Source organism: Petromyzon marinus, chromosome 4 (genome assembly GCF_048934315.1).
Source record: "Petromyzon marinus isolate PM22_M1 ecotype Great Lakes invasive population chromosome 4, UKy_Petmar_22M1.pri1.0, whole genome shotgun sequence".
NCBI classification, from domain to species: Eukaryota; Metazoa; Chordata; class Hyperoartia; order Petromyzontiformes; family Petromyzontidae; genus Petromyzon; species Petromyzon marinus.
This window is the reverse complement of record NC_133670.1, coordinates 21,655,264-21,674,516: the sequence shown is the minus strand read 5'-3', so window position 1 is coordinate 21,674,516 and position 19,253 is coordinate 21,655,264. Positions and strand designations below refer to the sequence as shown.

Genomic DNA, 19,253 nt, shown 5'->3' with positions numbered 1-19,253 from the left:
GTCACACAACGACGCTTTGCGGTTAGCGAATTAAATTTGCCTGATGGGACGGACACCACTGCCTTCGCCTACCCCTTTTTCAAACACACAGAGAGACAGAGAGAGCACACACCCCCCACCCCACCGCCTTCAAGCTCTACTGGCCATATCGGCGGTCCCGTGTGTGTGTGTGTTGGTGTTGGTGGGCTCAGATGGAAGAAGGCAATAGCAGCAGCAGCAGCGAGCTGGCTTCGCACGAGCAGCCCCGATTGGATGGCTGCTCACGGCGTTCTCCCTCCCTCCCTCCCCATCCTCCCATCCTCCTCCTCGTGCGCTCTAATAATACGATCCAATCCCCCGGCCACGCGCGCGCCGCTATTTTTAGCCGGCTCCTCCCCAGCTGCTATTTCTGGTGAGCGTGCCCGGGCACACATTGTTGTTGATTCACATGTAAATGTGTTATCTCTATTTCCAGGCTGCAGGGGATGTAAACTCAGTCGTGGGGGGGTTTTTTTGCTTGCTTCGCTTTGCGCGCCCCCCCCCCCATTGCTCCACGCCCCCCTCCCCAGACCCCCTCCCCAGACCCCCCCCCCCCCACAGACCCCCCCCCCCCACAAACCCCCCTCCTCCTCCACCTCGCGCTTACTCGTTCGCTCTCTTCTTCGTCTTATTCCCGGGGAAACAAATTGCTCCTGCTTGCTGTTTATCCCCCCCCCCCAAATCCGCAAACCTCCTCCCTCTCACTCCCCTTCTCCCCCCCCGTCCAAAAAAAGAGGAAATACACGCATTGTGGTTTGGACCTGTTGGTTAATGATTTAGGGTGGCAGCGGTTGTGGTGGTAGGGTCGCGAACACTGGGAAGAGGAACAGAGAGTGCTGCGTGCCGAAACCACGTTCCTGCTGCCTCCTCCTCTGCCTCCTCCGCCTCCTCCTCCTCGCTGTTGAACCCCTTTTTGCGGGTCTTAGGGAGACAACGTCGCCCGCTCGCAGGCAGGGGAACGAGTGGTGGATGGGCGAGCGGGCGGGAGACCAGCAAAGCGGCATTTAAATGGGTTCGGCAAAAAAAATCGGCGGCCAGTGCGTATTGTCAATGTGCTGAGAGGATCGTGCGCCGTTGGGCTGATACACGAGAGCGAGGCGCTCTCTCTCTCTCTCCTCTCTCTCTGACATTGAAGTGGACGTGCCGGGGGTTGCTGGCAGCAAGGGTTCTGGCTCGCCAAATTTTTTTTGTTGTTGCTTTGAATGTTGCTGAAGCCGACGGTGCCAGGACCGGGGGAGATGTTGCAAACCATTTACGAGACAGAGTCGTGTTTCTCCGCAGACGCCGTCGCGGGAAGGGAACAGGCCCTCGACCTGGTGACCCATCGGCAGGTCTCTCGTCCGTCAGCGCCAGGTACCGGCCACCGCGATCCACCACCGTCTTCGCCAATTTCATCAAGAAAGATTGGGGGGGGGGTGGGGTGGGGTAATGCTTTCCGTTTTGTTACTCCCCCCCCCCCCACTTGGTGTCAACTACCTTGTCTGTGTGTCGGACTGCATTGTGTTAATGTCAAAGGCTACGTAGAGATCGGGCTGGTTGTGCTCAGAAATGTGCGACTCGTGTGGTATGATGATGCTTCGGGCGTTGTACGACGGCGGTGAAATGTTTTGATTGCTAAGGATGCATCCGAGTGGGTTGTGTGTGTGTGTGTTAAGCGATGTTAATGTTTGCAGCTCATTGGATACACGTGTCCCAGTTTGATCATGAACAGGGAGCGGTGCGCATAGTGTTTTTTGTACGGACTGTTTGCGCTTGATTGATGTATTTAATTTTTTTCTCTCGAAAATTGCATTATGAAACTATTTCTCGAGAGAAAATGTTTGGTTTCATATCAATATAAACTAATACTTGTATGGTGTATGCACATACAATTTTGCATTATAGAATGGAAGATTCGGAAATATGAAAACATGCGTCATTGTGATCATGTTTTATGGTGTTGACTTGAGTTTTCTTTTTGTTATTCTTATATATCTGTTGACTTGACGTCTGCATAACTTTAGCATGAATTAAGGATCGACTATTACAGCAACACGAATGTTAGATAAAAAGTGACATTCATATGCACAGCCATGAACATTTTTTGCTTTTGCTGTTTTGAGCCAAAAGTAGCAATCTTTCACATGTATACAGGAAATAGTCTGTACTTAGACGATTGAGTTGCACCTGTATATCCGGGTGTGTCCTGTATAAACGAGTCACTTTACAATATCTTTTAAATATAGTGTCTGAACAATACATTGTATGCAGTTTATGTGTTAATGGTGTGCTGTTGTTGGTATCTCACCATTTAATAATATGGCACAGCCAATTACATAAGTGATATATTAGATGAACAAAATAAACCTTGTGAACATTATGGTCATGGGCTTTTTAAGTGATGTAGTTTTAAAGGACTCCAAATGGCTGCAAACACAATATTTAGAGTCGTGGAAGGTTTGGATATTGTATGAAGAGCCATTGCCCTAAAAGTTACCAAATATATTTATTTTCTCTTTGAGCAGTGTTGCTGATGAATGTGTTGGGGTTTTTGGTATTTACTGAGCAATCAAACATTCTAAGCTGACGATAGTTACCCTTCATGTGTGATCATTCCCAGCGATTTCACCCGCATTCTTCCATGAGATTGACTGACACGTCACTGCAAATGCAAATCCGTGGACAGGAAGGAGTCACACGATGTATATCGTACAGTGAGCTCTCACTTTGAGCCGAAGGAGAAAAAAAAGGCGCATGAGTTACAACAAATTTGAGCCAAATCTTTCACGGCACTCGCTGCTTCACATATACAGTACATTATTTTATCCATCGAAAGCCCACGAGCCACCGCGGGTGTTACTCTGGACGTCACAGGCTCCGCGAACATATCCCAGCCAGCGCTGCGATCTGGCCGCTCGTCCCCTTCTCCTCCGCAGAGCACGACGCATGGCTTCTCTGCTTGCCTGCCTGCCTTGCCCTGCCGCTGCCGCTGCTATTCCGGGCCGAGCTATTCTGGGAGTTGCCCCGTGTCCGCGATGGTTCCTCAACGCTGTGAGCCGGGCCCCCCACGCCATTCGCTCTCGCCGTGCGGCGTCGCACCCTCAAAACGCCTTTTTTTTTTGCTGCCGAAGCGGCTTGTCCAGCCCGTGGAAGACTTTGATCCTTGCACAGTCTCCCCCTCCTGCCTCCTTGTCCCTGCTGCGAGGGATTACGATGGCTTCTAAAATTAGGGCACTTAATCTGCTTGTATATTTAGGGTCGTTATGAAAAAATTAGGAGGATGAATGGTTTTGGATACGTGGTTTTACCGCCGTTTTTCCTTTGTAATCTCATGATTGTGACTTTTACGTTTCAGTCGGAGGCGTTTTCCGCACCTCCGAGAGGGCTCGCCATGATCAAAATGTTGTTACCCATGGCAGTGTCTGCACAATTTGCATTCTCTCTAATGGTTGTAATGGCATCAGTGCATTTTTCATTACGAAATAATGGGCAAGGCATTTGCAATCTTAAATAGCGTAGACGCTGCATGTATTTGTCCATGACAGATGGCACCTGATTATAGCAGACATAAACATTATAAAGTGTTGTATTGATGTATGCATGTATAGCGTTATTATTATAAAGTGACAGAGAAAACAGCATCTCCCATTTCTCTGGCTGTCTAATTAGGCTTGATGAACTACAGACTAAGAGGAATCTGATTAAATGTTTCAAATTAGTGTCATTTCTCCTGTCAGCGTGCATGTAAATTAGTACCCTACGATGCAGGTCAATTTTTTTGTCGACCTTCCTGTGTCCAATTTATATACTTATTTGTTTTTAAACACGTTTTAGTGAAGGATGGCTTCCTGCACAACTAGCTGCGTGGCTGAGCATTGCTAATGTCGAAGGTTGTGGTTTGAACATGTTAATACAGCACTTGAATATATTGCTTTTGTACAAATTTCTGCTTGTGGCAGGTGTTGCGTGCAAAATTGAGTTTTACAATGTTTGCCTTAAGGGGAGTAATAAGCAGCACATTTCAAGGTCATTTTGGCACCCAGAATAACACTTATTTAAGTTTAGATGGTGATTTGCAGCTCATTTTCATCACGACGTAAATTATCAAGTGTGTATAATGACATTTTCCATTCCGACAACATGGTTAGTTATTTTGGTACGGACGTTTTTGCTGAGGTGTATTTAACCGGGAGCTAGTGCCGGATTATTTTCGGAGTAGTATTTTAGGACATGGTGGCCCCAGGCGTGCATATTTAAAGACAGCATGTGGCATGTTTAATTATTCAAGCACTTGGTTATTTGTGTTTTTTCATTTCTTTCGTGACATAAATTAAACGTTATTGTGCACTTTCATTGAGTAATTGACATTCAGAACCGCAGTAGTTGTGATTCTTTGATTAGTATTGAAATAAAATCCAGCATACACAGTGACATTGGCAATGGGTACTGTATAATTTCTGTTTTAGTTGTCAATTAAAACTTGAGGGAAAATAGGTCAATTTGTGCCATATGGCATGTATAAATCACACCGTTTAACAAATTAAATGCGTTTAAATCAGTATTTGCGTTTACTTTATATACACACACACTGTATATTATATTACATTTATACAATTATCCATGATTTTACTTACATTATCCAACGAAAGATACACTGTACTGTATAAAAATGTAAATTATATGTTGATTTTGATAAATGTTTGAAGAGTCATTTCTGTGATTATGCAAACTTGCTGTACAAGTTGTTTAAGCAAGTTACGTGGCAGAGTATTTTATTATTTAGCGCTGTATTGGTAAATTCCTTCATTGGAATCTGAATCTTTTATTGGCTTGTGTGAGTGTGCCAAATGCAGATATACTGGATTTAACGGGCACTAAATTGATTTTATTTTTAAGAAGCTCCCACCACTTGGAGTCGAACAACACGTGGTACAACCAGCAAAAAAAAGTTCAATCGGAGAAATCTCACTCCAGCTCTGTCCTCCAGACAGTCTCGTCCCCTTCACCTGATGAAGGCCGCTTGTGTTGTGGCCGAAACGTCGTGATTTTTTGTTATTTTATTTTCACCTACGTGACTTTACCCAATAGAACCAAAGAGTATGGATCCTTGCAGTCACGAAAGCTTTAAATCTAGAATTCAATCGGAGAGCTGAATTGTCTCTTTCCATACCATTTCAAATCACACATAAGTGTTGGATAATAACAAAGCTAACCCAGAGAACAGCTATAAAAAAATCCCAGTGTTTCATTTGTCAGAAGAGAAATGTTTGGATAGTATTAGAGCTTACACAGCTCTCCGCTGACCACTCTGCTTCTGTTCAACTGGCATTCGATTCTGCATTCCAGAGATTAAAATTACGAGTCTCATTCCCAGTTGCACGGAGCTGGCTTGCCTGTTTTTTAGCCGCATGCTAAACGTTGATCTTCCACCTGATACAGGGCAGGCCGAGACTTGGAATGGTAGAACATTTATTTTACCAAGACCGTTTAAACTGTTGAAGTTATATTTCTCTAAGAGGTGAGATATATGATTAGGTGTGAATATTAATTTCACAGGGTGTACTTATTTTAAATAAAATAACAAACAAAACAATCAGTCAACAGCAATGCATACTAAATTTTTATTTAAAGCTTTCGTGACTGCAGGGATTCATATTCTTGGTTCTTTCGGTAAATTCACGTAGAAGGGAAACAATAAAATATTAAAAATATAAAACAATAAAATTCTCACGACGTTTCGACTGCAACACAAGCAATTATCATCAGGTGTGAAAACCACAACAAGAAAATTTGAAAAAAGTGGCAGTTATTTTCTTGTTGTGGTTTTCACACCTGATGATGATTGCTTGTGTTGCAGTCAAAACGTCGTGAGAATTGTATTGTTTAATATTTTTATTATTTTATTGTTTCCCTTCTACGTGACTACCGAAAGAACCAAGAATATATATATAGCAATGCATACTCTTATATTATATTAGATTGATGATCAGTGTGGGTGTAGGAACTATGCATTCTGGTTTCTTAAAACAAAGGTGAGATTTTGGTGCTATTAATATCCCAATGATGGGCCACTTTGTTGAGCTATCCTTTGTGGCCAGGTCGCATCTGAAAAATAAGATATACCTCAGTGGGCTTTGCCTAGTAGGATGGAAATGTTTTAGTTGTTGTATTTGTGTGTTTGGGTTTACCTTTCTTATGCTTTGCACTACTATCATGTTATTGTTTGTTGTTGTTGTAAAGTTCTTACCTGCGCCGACTGGATGGACATCTGTGAAAAATAGCTTTATAGTTTATCGGATTCCTCCAGTATAAAGAAATATTCTGATTCTGATGCTCATGCCTCGGTCGTGCGCTTGTGAGATATCTACAAGGAAGTGGCTATATTCTTGTACGTATGTATATACGCCGCTACATTGTGCTGTGATTCACAGCTGGACTAAATTGGGACGAGGGGCAACGATACGCTTGATGCAAACGAGGTCAAAATTACGAAAATTATTTAACTTTGATCCGATAATGTTTTTCTTATTGGCCAGAGTGCTGCTCTGGCAAACTTTGGTCATCTTTTGGCTAACTTATCAAACAAAGACGGTCACCGCATCGCGCACTTTCAGATGCACTTATGCTGCCATCTTGAACGCTCTTCCGACATTAGGAATCGACTGAATTTAGATTGAAAACTCATTTCTCTAAAACTGCTTTTTGTGTTTAGTTTGTTGTCCTTCCCCCACAGCCTCCGATTAGTTGGCAACGTACGGTGCGAAAGAAGTTCAACGTACGTACAGTACATTACTTGCTCCACTATTTACACTCTCCCAAAATTGTACGATACACGGTATGTACCATTGGGGTGGGTTGTGTGCAGGAGTGGCAGAAACTTGGGGCTAAATGCAGGGGAGCTATCCATGAACATGCACCCCTTGCAAATTAATAATACATTTTGCATTGGCAAATATGATTTTGGCAGAACCACTCCAGGCAATCTCAACAGGTTTCCAACAAAGTTCTTTAACAAAATCCATTGTCCATTGTCTCGACGTCATGCATTTTCACGTACGCATGATGTCGACTTGTCCTTTACCGAATTAAACTCTCACGTGGCACTATGCGTATTTACATGACACAGGAAGTTACAGGTGTACGTTTCTAAATTAGTCCTATTTCAATTCACATCTATCTTTCGTCCTGTGAACTGCAAGCTGTGTTTGAAACATTTCTCTACTAAGATCTTATTTGGATATTACAATAAAAAAGACACGTTCTGAAATATGCATACTATTTATACGTCATATTCAAACAAGGTTTCTATAAAACATGAATTATGATTGATTCAGGGACCCAACTCTAACTTTAAATACTTTGGTTAAACGTGCGTTTGTCTTCAGCATATAAATGATCTTTGTTCAATTACTACATATCTGAAACAGTTACTAACAGCAATACCTTTGTTAGAAGCATTCCATAAAATAAAAAAACACGATGATGAGACCCTGTTTTTTTGTTATTTCTAGAATAAAACATGTTAACCCAATTAAAAAAATAACTTGAATGCATATTGGAATAACAAAATACATAGATGCATATTGAAAAATTACATTCCGTGTTTGCTTGAGAGATTGTTGGGAATGAGTCTTGCATTTTAGAAAATACATTTAAATGTATTAAATAGGTAAAATAACATTTTAAAAAATTGCCATGTATACGTCTGTTTTAAAGCTGAGCATCTTTCTCAGTTTTACCCTGTTTTGTGATGAAAGCAAGACTATGTATGATAACATCATTAGTGCATTATTTGAATCAAGTATCAGCCTCAGCTGAACTGAATACAAAAGTTACCTTCTAAATTCCTTAAGTAGAGATTGGAATATGTTGATAATGAAGTTTATATGACTCACATGCATATTAAATAGAGACAGTATAGAGATAAAATCAGCTTGCGTGCATGTGCTAGGCGTATTATTACATCACAGGGCCGTGAGAGATGGCACGGCTTTTGGAGAGGCCTTCATCCAGAGATGGATTGACGATGGCTAATGCTTGTCGAATAAACATGTGAGTTCGCTGATTTCGGGTGCTTGCGTGTTGTATGAGAAAATTGTGCCTTAAAAAAGGTGAACTTGTGCAGGGTTTTTTTTCACAAACTGAAGTTGTCCAGAGAAGAGGTCGAATATATCAACTCGGTCTGGCGTCCATCCTTCTTTCCAGGATTCATAAATTAAGTACCATCCCGTGGCAACTCAATCCTGGTTGTTGTGTATAAATGATGGGAAATGTGTGTGAAAACTTTGAGTTGGCGATTTGTTATTTTTCATCTTCTTTAATATCTAAATTTGGACTCATTATTTTGACAAAACAGCAGGTGTGTCTTGTTAATGTTGTCAAGTGATCTTGATTGCCAGTGCCGTGTTCCAGAGCTTCATTTTCGCTCATTGTATTTGTATTGAGATCGGGTCTGTGGGTAACATTTTAAGAAAGGGTAAAAAAAGGAAAAGATTGTATCCTTTCATTCTAAGTTGTATTTTCCTGCATTACCCTTCTAACCTAATTACCCCTTGAAAAATAACCTATTATCTGTCTCAATGACCTCTCACCTGCTTCAACAATAAATGATCTATTTGGCAGTCCTGTCTTTGTATTATTATTGTTATGCTTGCTTACCCAGGAAAGCCTCGTTCAGTCTCATGACTATTTTAAGGAAGATTCTGCCAAGTGTTTTTCAGTAGAGAGTGATGATGGCTGAGCAAATATTAAAAGTCAAGTAATTTGTGGGTCATTTTTCTAATTTGCCTAAAATTGGATTGTAACATCGGCACAACATGGCCTCCTCTTGCGAATGATGTCATGGGATCTTTAACATCCACTGTGAAGCAGACGGCACTTAGGATTTTTTTTTTTACGGTTAAAACACCCAGAGCATTGATCAGGGCAGCTGCCGGATTCAAACCTTGAACCTCTGCAACAAGTGGTGAACACACGAACGCTAGGCCGCGTCACAGTAGTGCCTCGGGCATTGGCCCCTATGTCTGCGCACATAAGACCACGTCCACACGGCAGCTGTCGAACTCATGTTTAGGAACTCTCTTCAGAGCTGGCTCAGCTGTGGTTTTGTGGCGTGTGAGCTGATGCGCTGCTACCCAGAAGAGCCCTTTTGAATAAAGTGTTGCCATCACGTGACCCACTCGTGCTCCCTCTTCATGACGTTGCCAGGTCATCTCAACCTGCCGCGTGATGCGAAAGGAGACGAGCACACAACGCAATTTGACATCAATCGTCCCCGAATCCTTTTTTAGCTGGCCCATTCTCTCGTTACGATCATGGCAGGAGAGAGACAGGACGGGCTGGCTACATACCCATTTTGTTGAATTAATATTGCACTCTACAGCATTGCATATCCGACCGTCACATATCCACCCGAAGAAAGTTCCCACAACCAGGGCAGTATTTGTGCATGGCATAACTAATTTTCTATGGATGTTCACTTATCTGACATTTTCACATATCCACCTATACCTCAGTCTCTAGCGAGTCCAATATATGACATTGCACTGTACATAAAGCACATTTTTATAATTTTCTGCAAGAGTTGCTGTGTTTTTGTGAAAACGCAGTGCACATTTAAACTAAAAAAATTCAATTTCGATTTAAAGCTTTCGTGACTGCAATGATTCATCTTCTTTGGTTCTTTCGGTAAAGTCACGTAGAATGAGAATATTATTATTTTGTTATTTTATTTTATCAATTTATTATTTTATTCTCATTCTACGTGACTTTACCGAAAGAACCAAAGAAGATAAAAAAAATTCAGACTACTTTTTCCAAGAAAACATCCGTTTTGACAGTTTAAAATCCTCATGTTGACTACTATAAGAAAAATGTGTCACATTACTTAAAATATAAAACGGAATTTGCTATCAAATGCAGAACTGTATTTTTTTCAGCTGCAGACTCAACATAAAGCTTCGAAACCCATTTGCCAGACCATTGAATTTGAATTATACGATTTACGTTCAATTCGACCATGGGTGCAAAGAGTTTAATTGTCCCCTGTGTACAGGACCTATAGAGCCTGCAGAGGTGTAACACAGCTCATTACTTATCACAAATTGCAGTTTAACCTTCCAGCCGAGACATTCGTAACAGCTTTAATTGTGCATTCCATTGTGAATGTGTGCACGTGATCTCATATTGTCTCAGATGGTCTCAGGATCAACTCCACGATGGAGCAAGACAGTTTTGTCTTGAATACAATACGCATTTTACATAAAAGTACAAAAAAGTAAAAAAAAATCTGTGTATACTCCAATGAGTGTTAGGTAGCAGTATTCATATCCATTGAAACTAATTGTTTTATAACTTTTTTGTGTTTGGTTTGTTGTCCTTACCCCGCATTCACCTCCGATTAGCACGGTTGGCTACGTATCGTCGAAAGAAGTTCAACATTCATACATATATTTGTGCTGTTTTGACAGTGTTGACGATTCCCCATTCCTTCGAAGTGTGTTTCGTGTGAATTATCACAGCCTTTTCTGCATGATCACTGCTAAATGTGTTTTCTGCACCCATTGTAGACACTATTAATATCCGGGGTGATCTCATTATCGCGCATATTATGTCTTTGAGTTCGAACTGAATGCTATCATGGCCAAAATTATGACCGTCGATTTTGACAGTGACGTTGCATACAAATTAATGATGCTGATTTTTAAGTAGGTGGCTGGAACTGAGGTTGTTGACTTCATAAAAAAAAATCACCTTTGCCAAGTCCATCTCATTTAGCATTAGGGACGAGAGACCAGTGGTTCACAATTGTCATAGAGCATGTAATTTTTATGAGAAAAAAGTATTTAGCAGGGAAAGTGTAAAAATAAATCTTAATAATTATCTTGAAATGCAGCCAACATGGCATGGAATTGACTGCATAGGTTTCTCATTTGTTTTTGTCTTTCTAAAATATATTATTATGCTTCAATTGAAAGCCTGTATTCAATTTGAAAGACATGTACAGCAATTATTTGATCCATACTCTTTGGTTCTATTCGGTAAAGTCACGTAGGTAAAAAATAAAAGAACAAAAATCACGACGTTTTGGCCACAACACAAGCGGCCTTCATCAGGTGAAGGGAGCAGACTGTCTCGAGGACAGCGCTGGAGTGATTTTTGTTGTTTTATTTTTTTACCTACGTGACTTTACCGAATAGAACCAAAGAGTATGGATCCTTGCAGTCACGAAAGCTTTAGATCTAGAATTATTTGATCATCAACCCAATTGTATTGTTAATATTTGTCAGAACCACTACATTAATACCGATTTGACAAAAACAAACCCCGTATTTCTATTCCATCAGAGCCTCTAAAGATAAGGCCAGCGTGATAATGTTTTATGGTAATTTTTTCAGTGGTGATATTTGCTGACGTTTTTAAAATTACAATTTTATTTTAATATTTGTTTTCATTTATAATCTGACACAATGTGATACAATAACATATGAAACATATATTTGGTCGTTTATGCAAGGCCGAGTCTATAATGTAAAGAAAAAATATGTAACAGTGATTCCTAAGAGCGTTTAATTATGGAAATTCGTGTTCTCACCTAACAAGGTATTTTACATGTGTAGATATGTTACTATATAGTATAATACTGTAGACCTCTATATTTTACGAAATAGTGTTTTTAATACCTGTGGGTAACGAGAAACAGATTGGCTGAAAATCGCTCGGTACATTTTCCAGCGACATTTGGAATAAGTTGATAAATTCTAGAAATACCACTCTTTTGCCTGATCTTTAACTTTGTTAAATGCCGCCAAATGTAATAGGCAGTTCACTCGAGAACATATCACACGCATATGTACGACCCTCTTGTCTATCATCTGCTGGATGAAGGGGCCATCCCATCCAGTGCGGATCATGTTAACTATTTGACCCTACTTCACCTCGCTGGTCAGTGCAGGTTGGTGAAGTCTGGGAGCAGAGATGTTGGAGCATGTTATAATGCATTAGTTAATGTTGCTGTACTGCCCACTGCTGCCAGTATTGTAGCCCCCGCAGCAGTCGAAGCACTGTTCAGGATCAACCCTGCTGAAAACATCATCTATACCTACATTGATAATGTAACATCCATTCATATTGCAGTCATATGCAGATGCAAACATAGGAGCGGTCTTTTATATTTATGAAGACCAATCAAACACCAGACAAGCTTTATCAATATTCCTCTTTAACCATACATAATCATGAAGATGTTTTTTTGAGCCTCTTGAAGAGTGGAAACATTTTACATTTGTACTTCACAGAAATGATTGTCTATCCACTCTGTGTCAGTGGAGAACAGGCAATCAAGCAAGCTAGCCGATATTTTGAAACCAGATAAGTGCACTCTATTCATTAGTTTGCACCATTAGCGCAAACACCTAGACATGCCAAGTGCTTATTTCTGGTGCTTTTAATGCATCTGCGCTAAGGTTTTGTGATGTCAAAACAGGTGTCTGTGCACGTGTATGTAAATCTATAGCAGGGAAGCACACTTAACGTGTACTAGCTTGACATTTGGTCTGCTAATGGGCCAATCAATATCCGGACAGACGCACAGGGCTTGCCATACCACCAAAGCTTTTGCTCATGTGTCAATGTACATATGTATGTATGTTCAACTTCTTTCGTACCGTACGTAGCCAACCACGCTAATCGGAGGTGCGGGGGAAGGACAACAAACTAGACGAATGGATGAAAACGAGCTTGGTCTCTATGGCAGCATTGGCGAGACTGGGAATGGGCGTCTGTCTCCTCTACGTCTGGTGTGACGTAATTTGCCACGTGATATGATGCAGCACTCAGACATTGTTGGCAGCATATTGGTGTGACGTAATTTGCCACGTGATATGACGCAGCACTCGGACATTGTTGGCAGGATATTGGTGTGACGTAATTTGCCACGTGATATGACACAGCACTCAGACATTGTTGGCAGCATATTGGAATATTGCTATTCTTATATTAGAATATATCCCGATTTGAAATTGTATCGCCGCGTTCTTAAATCTGGCAGCTTTCTTTGAAAGCACTTAAATTATTATTTTGAAGTCCCTCTGTTTTTGTGCACACCAAATCTTAAATTGGAGTGCCTGCATATCGCACCGAATTAGATTTTTCCATTTATGTTAGCTTCGCACGAAACGAGGATACTATAATTGCTTAGATTTTTGTTGCAGCTATACTACTTCGTGTAATTGTATGTGTTTGGCGTGTTCAAATTTAGGAATTTTTGGTTTAATTTATTTTAATAAGTAATTCATCCCGAGCTGTTGTCTTCCCATGTATTTGAACTCTACAGGTCCTAATTCCTCCATCTGTTCAACATATTCTGCATCTGCCTTTATTTTTGTACCCCGTTGCTTTTGAGACCCTCATCAACCCCTTCATTAAATCCCAACTTGACTACTGCAGCTCTCTCCTCTATGGCCCGCCCGAAACCCTCGTCACCAAACTCCAGATGATCCAAAATGCCTCTGGCAAACTCCTCACCCACACTCACAAATGTGACCACATCACCCCAACACTTCAATCCTTCTAGTGCCAGATCAATTTCAACAACACATCCGCCTTCTTCAAGATCCTCCATGGACTCGATCTTGCCTACCTCTTCTCTCTCATCTCACACTACTCTACTCAACGGTGCACTCTCTACTCCATCAACCAAAACCTTCTGTCTGTCAATGGGCGGTTGCTTGTTCTCCTCTGGAGGCCACATAGTCTGTAGCTTTCTTCCCCCACCCATCCATGCCATTTCTTTACCTCTGTAAGGGTTAGGCCTGGCGGCCAACCCAAATGTCTGTGTGTGGGGTAGCCTGCCAGAAGTCTTGACGATTTCACAGGCAGGCCAAGTTTAAAAGTAGCAGAGCCACTGACAACCGACTTAGTCGGTGATGCCACGCACCAATCTGATTGAAAGGCATCAGGGCATTCAAATGAGATTGGTGGAATTAATAAGGAACGGTTGATAACCGTTGGGAAAGGAGAAAAGGGATTGGAAGAAAGAGGAGAACCTGCTAGAAAGGGGGTACAGGATATATAAGGGGCCCGTGAGAGAGGGCTCGGGGCGCATTCTGGAGTGAAGCCTCTATAAGTGTGGTATCTATGTGTTTGCACATTAAATGCGAATAAACCATTAAAGTTGAGCTATACTTACCTCGTCAGAAGTCCTCATCACCTCTATATAAACAAAAATGCCCACTGTTCTGTGTAGTGTCTTCAGATACAGTTACATTTATTAGACGTTATATATTTCAAATTGTATTGCATTTTAACTGTTGATGGGACATTGTGTATACGGGAATCTCAATTGACTTGGTCATTTTCATTTGCGCGACCTCGAGTGCTGATTTAAGCAATAAAAACTATAAATAAACTCGAAACCTCAAATATGTTTTCCATTAAGTGCGTATTTTGAATAGTTTCCCTGCACGTGGCAAATGTGAGCAAAATATTATTTTCTGACAAAGCAAACATTGCTATTAATGGCAATTTTGTGATCATTACTGTTGCTGAAAATTAATGGCAGGACACGTTTTTGGTGACATCCTGCAGTCGGAAATCCATAGAAGCACTTTTATTTATTACACATTTTATTTCTAATAAGAAATAATACATGAATAGCAATAAAAATATAGTTTCGTAGTTTAACTTTGGAACAAGTCACGTAACTGCCCTAGATATTTTTCGGCACGTGTAAAAAAAAAAACGGATGCATTTTTAAATACTTTAAGGTGTCTGTAATGAAACTCCACAGGAAATGTACAACACTTATGTGTTTTTAAGTATACTCTGCAATTCACTTCTGAACACATTAAAATTCTTCAGTGAAATATGCTTTAACTCATGATTGGTCTGGCAAGTGTGTATGGCAAATTATTAAGCAAGAGATAGATTATTTTAATTTAATCCATGTACTGTTGTATGTGCTAAAGTCTTGTTTGCGATCTAAACGCATAATGTCGTATCATTAGGCCCATAATAGACGTATAATTCATTTGTTTACAAGAACGGATTGTTTATTTAAGTAAAACAACATAACTATATTAATTACTCAATTTCATTATTCACGTGTAAGTTAATCGTTATGTCTCCACGTAACGTTACGTATTGCATTTAATATTTTTAAGATCATGATTAGATACAGGAATATACGTATTCCATTCAAACATATTGTTAGCATGGCCTATCAGTGATATTCGCAATTTATGCATATACAACCTCCATAAAATATGGTGAACACGATCCAAACAAGCTTGTTGTACATATAGTGGTTATTAATAGCATTTACATTTATTGTGTTATCGCAGTTATGTTCTTTCGCTTAACTTTGTTAGTGCATAATAATCACAATTTAAAGGGAACCTTCTTTATATCTCAGGCACACAGCCATTAAGCATCGAAGCCGTGGTGATTTTTGCCATGAGGCCCAGAAAAAGTTTAAGCAAGGCGTGTCTCAGCTGAGAAGGAGGTCCAGAGTTCTTAGTCCTTCCGAGAAGGAATACTTCTCTGGTAGGGAGATCCAGAGCCTTAGTCTTTCCGCTGGATCTCTCTTCCAGTGTCTTATGCCTTCTCAGTAGATGGAATACAACTCTGGATCTATTCCTACCAGAGTCTTATTCCTTCTCCTGAGAAGGTACGGACCTTGATCGTGATGTTAGGGGTTATTGTGTAAAGTAACACAGGCACATGTAACTGAACATTACATGTGCATACCTTTCTTGAACTATTTTTGGCTACCCACAATAGTATGATCTTCAGATCTTGTATGTGTCCAAAGTGAAAAGTTGCGCCCTTAAATTAGAATATTTACGAGGAAATTACCTCTTAAAAATCCCTTGTACAATTCAGTTTTATCAAAAGAGAAGAAATATATGTTGAATGTATGCCATCTACAGTTTATATGAGTCCATTTTAATCAAAGTGGATGTTGGGTTCACTATTACCTATAACTTGAATAATCACAATTATGACAATAATAGGCAATCAGTCATAGGTCGTGGTGACAGGGGCCACTGTTTCATTTTAACAAAGGTGATAATGAGAAAAGAGGAGGATGATCGTAATAGTGACGTTTTTTTGTTTGTTTTCCTAAACAAAAAATACAACAATCTCAAAACATTTTGAATTAATTTCCAAGTTTTTAATTTCCAGGCCTTCAGGTAAAACATTCAAAAAAATCCACGAGAAAGCCCCCGGGTGATACATTTCTAGAACATTCTACTCAGCCTAAATAACACATCTGCATCTTCCAGGGGAAAAGAAAGTCAACAAATTAGGTCACCACATCCCCAGGAGTTGCGATATTCTCAGTGACATTGGCAGTGGTGTTATATTCCACAGAGGCAAGCTGCACAAAATACGTAGTTTTAACAGTTAAAGTATTATAAATGTGGTTGTTGTTGCTGCACTTACAAAAAGTACACGGAGTCTAAACACCGTTTTAATGCGTACCTATATTATCAGATCTGTTATCTGCGAAAATAGATTGCTTATAGCGGGTGCTGACGTTTGTGTACCTTAAGGTCATCAGCGTGGGAAAACGGTAGCAGGTAACCAAGGACAAATCGTTGGAGTGTTATAAACAGGACAAGACTCTTGACAGAGCAGGGCGCCATTTATGGACTTGAAGTGTTTCTCACACTGCACTAACAGCCCAGCTACCCGAGTCCAATTCCCGGCCACAGAAAACATCAGTGGCAAGTGAGATCTCAACTGGTCCAGGCCTTCCCCATTACCTACCTACACTAACCACAATGGGGTGGGGGGAGGGGAAGCCTTCATCCAACAGCGGATTGACATGGTGCTGTAATAAATATGTGCATCTAGAGCAGCGCAATAGAAGTGGGATATTATCCAACCTTAGATCGTTAACCCTTTTAGAAGACAATTAATATAATATGTCTTTATCGGCACGTCTTCAGGTCGGAAGACGTACCGATAAAGATATATGTGGAAGGGCGTGTGGCACAGTTTGATGCCAGCTATCATAGAGTGCGGATGTGTCTCTACAATTCTGTGTGGCGAGTAACAATGTATTTAAAAAGCAACGGCACTACACCTCTCTAAATAATATTAATGCTAAACCGCTTGCGCGTTCCGAGATTCAGTGGTGAACAGGACCCACACCCTTGAATTTGCAGACGTCTCAGAACGAGAAAAGGGTTAATATCCTACTGAAGATTGCGGAGCAGCAGACGCGCAGCATTGGGGAGGTGTTTCTGGCGTCAACGGCTTTGGCCACGATGACATCTTGATCTTGAACCTCAGATGGGCCATTGTCATTGTCATGTTGGGAATTTGACATTAGCTAGAATTATACTGCAGGGGCCAGCGACTCTTTAGGACAATGAGAAAGGCGATCGCTGTGGCACGCGTCGCTAAAACCGTCAACTGTGACTGCTTCAGCGTGGTGAGCCGGGCTTCTCCTCCCCTGTTGTGAGAGACATACAAATGGGATCAGATGACTCGAATGAAGGAACCTTAATGGCTCGGAGAAGGAAGAAGGAGAGTGCCTTCACTGTGGCGAGCTGAAATATGTTGGAAGATGGCACGTTTAAACAGAATACATATTCTAGAATGGGCCATTGGTACTTTCAATTAACAGGAACTGAGTCAACTTAAAAAAAAAGAGTCTTCGTCGTTTTTGAAATGAGTGCTCGCATTTGTGTAGTACTTTGGGTTTCATGGCATTCGATCCATGAAGGTAATGTAGTCTCATCATGCCAGCTATGTGCGTCTGCTATCATAATAAGTAGTTATACTGTTGTTTAGGCTGAACATTTACAACAGTTTCTTTAACATTCAAAAAACACTAACACAACAAAATCCCCTTAAACAAACCGGACACATAATTACTCTTTACTGCCGTGAATATTAAAGAATAACGAAAAGAGAATAACATGGCAGGACAGAATCAGTTTTTTTTTTAAAGCTGCTACTATTTTAAGTCCAATGCAATTGCTATCGATTTACAAACTATCTTTAGTGAACTAACCACTATGGTTTCATGTACATATACACGTTAATATAGGCACTGGTTCTGGGCAATTCCTGCAGGACTCGCAAATCTTCAATATGGCCACATCCCATTTTAATGGTATTCTCGCGGTGATTCCGCCATGGAAAAATAAATCATAGAATAAAATCCCATTTTGGTTGAATGGAGATGCAAGAATCATCATTGAAATGAATGGGATTCTTTGGGAGCTTAACATATGAAATATTGGTAATAAACCATATTTGTTCCCTTTGTAGAGGTGTTAACTACGCGCTGTTGCGTAACCTGCGTTGCCACCAGGGCGGTGCAGCATTACCCCTGGGTACAACGGTTGGGGTCAGTCGAGGTGAAACGGATCGTGGCCAGGGTTTGGTGCGAACCAATCAGACGGTTCCACGTGGGAATGTATGATTGGTTCTACCTGGCCACGAAGGGGTATAAGACGGGTGACCCAACGGACCTGGAGGGGTTCGCTCCCTGCACGAAGACAGAAGACTGGGCTGAAGCCTAGCTAGGACCCTGGACCAGCCTTTCAGCCCTTCTAAGGGCTAAGGCTCGGCATACCCAGTGGTCAGGACCCACCGGGCCAGCGGTGGGTCAAATAGCCTCCCCTAGGTCCTAGCCGGAGGACTAGGATAGCGGTAGACGTGTGAGTCCCGCCAAGTCCGGAGGTTGTACCTCCTTAGGTATCAAGGAGGTTAGCGGTAGACGTGTGAGTCCCGCCAAGTCCGGAGGCTGTACCTCCCTAGGGTATCGGGTGAGGGGACCGAATATCCCTCTGTGTGTGTTAAGCGATGTATAAGGAAATAATACAATAAACAGAGTGTGCCTCCTAAGAAGTCTGCTCGTCCTTACAACACTACACCTTTATCAAAAAACTATCACATATAATACTCCGATTGGCAGGGTTGGCTGTGCACGGTGTGAAAGAAGTTCGACATACATACAACAAACTAACATTCGTAATTTGTCACATTAACAATGAAAACGTCTACAGTTAGGCGAATGTTATGGACATTATTACAGCAGCTGACAGACATGCCTCGTTTGCATGTCAGAGCCAGCTTAGGGTTTTCAGCATGAAGCCACATTCGAACATGCACAGAATGACCTTGGCTTCAAACAAACTGGCCTAGAACCCTCGCATAGCAGAACAACACGCTTGACAAAGGGGCAAATGGTATCTGGGAACCGGTGTGTGAATGAGCCAGATTTTCTAAATCTC

At 41.2% G+C, this 19,253-nt stretch overlaps 1 protein-coding gene across 7 annotated transcripts in view; it reads left to right on the top strand.

The window, feature by feature from the left end:
• LOC116938357 (histone deacetylase 4-like) overlaps nt 1-19,253 on the top strand; it is a 189,608-nt gene that overhangs the window by 53,455 nt on the left and 116,900 nt on the right. For 3 of the 7 annotated variants that reach the window (XM_032945507.2, XM_032945502.2, XM_032945494.2), the window contains exon 3: nt 1,300-1,371. The exons of 1 other annotated variant lie outside the window; for it this stretch is intronic. In XM_032945507.2, coding sequence (XP_032801398.1) covers nt 1,300-1,371 — 72 coding nt within the window. Of the gene's footprint in view, nt 1-631; nt 1,372-19,253 lie in introns of those variants that run through there. 3 more of the 7 variants (XM_032945478.2, XM_032945487.2, XM_032945471.2) reach the window with 1 other exon arrangement.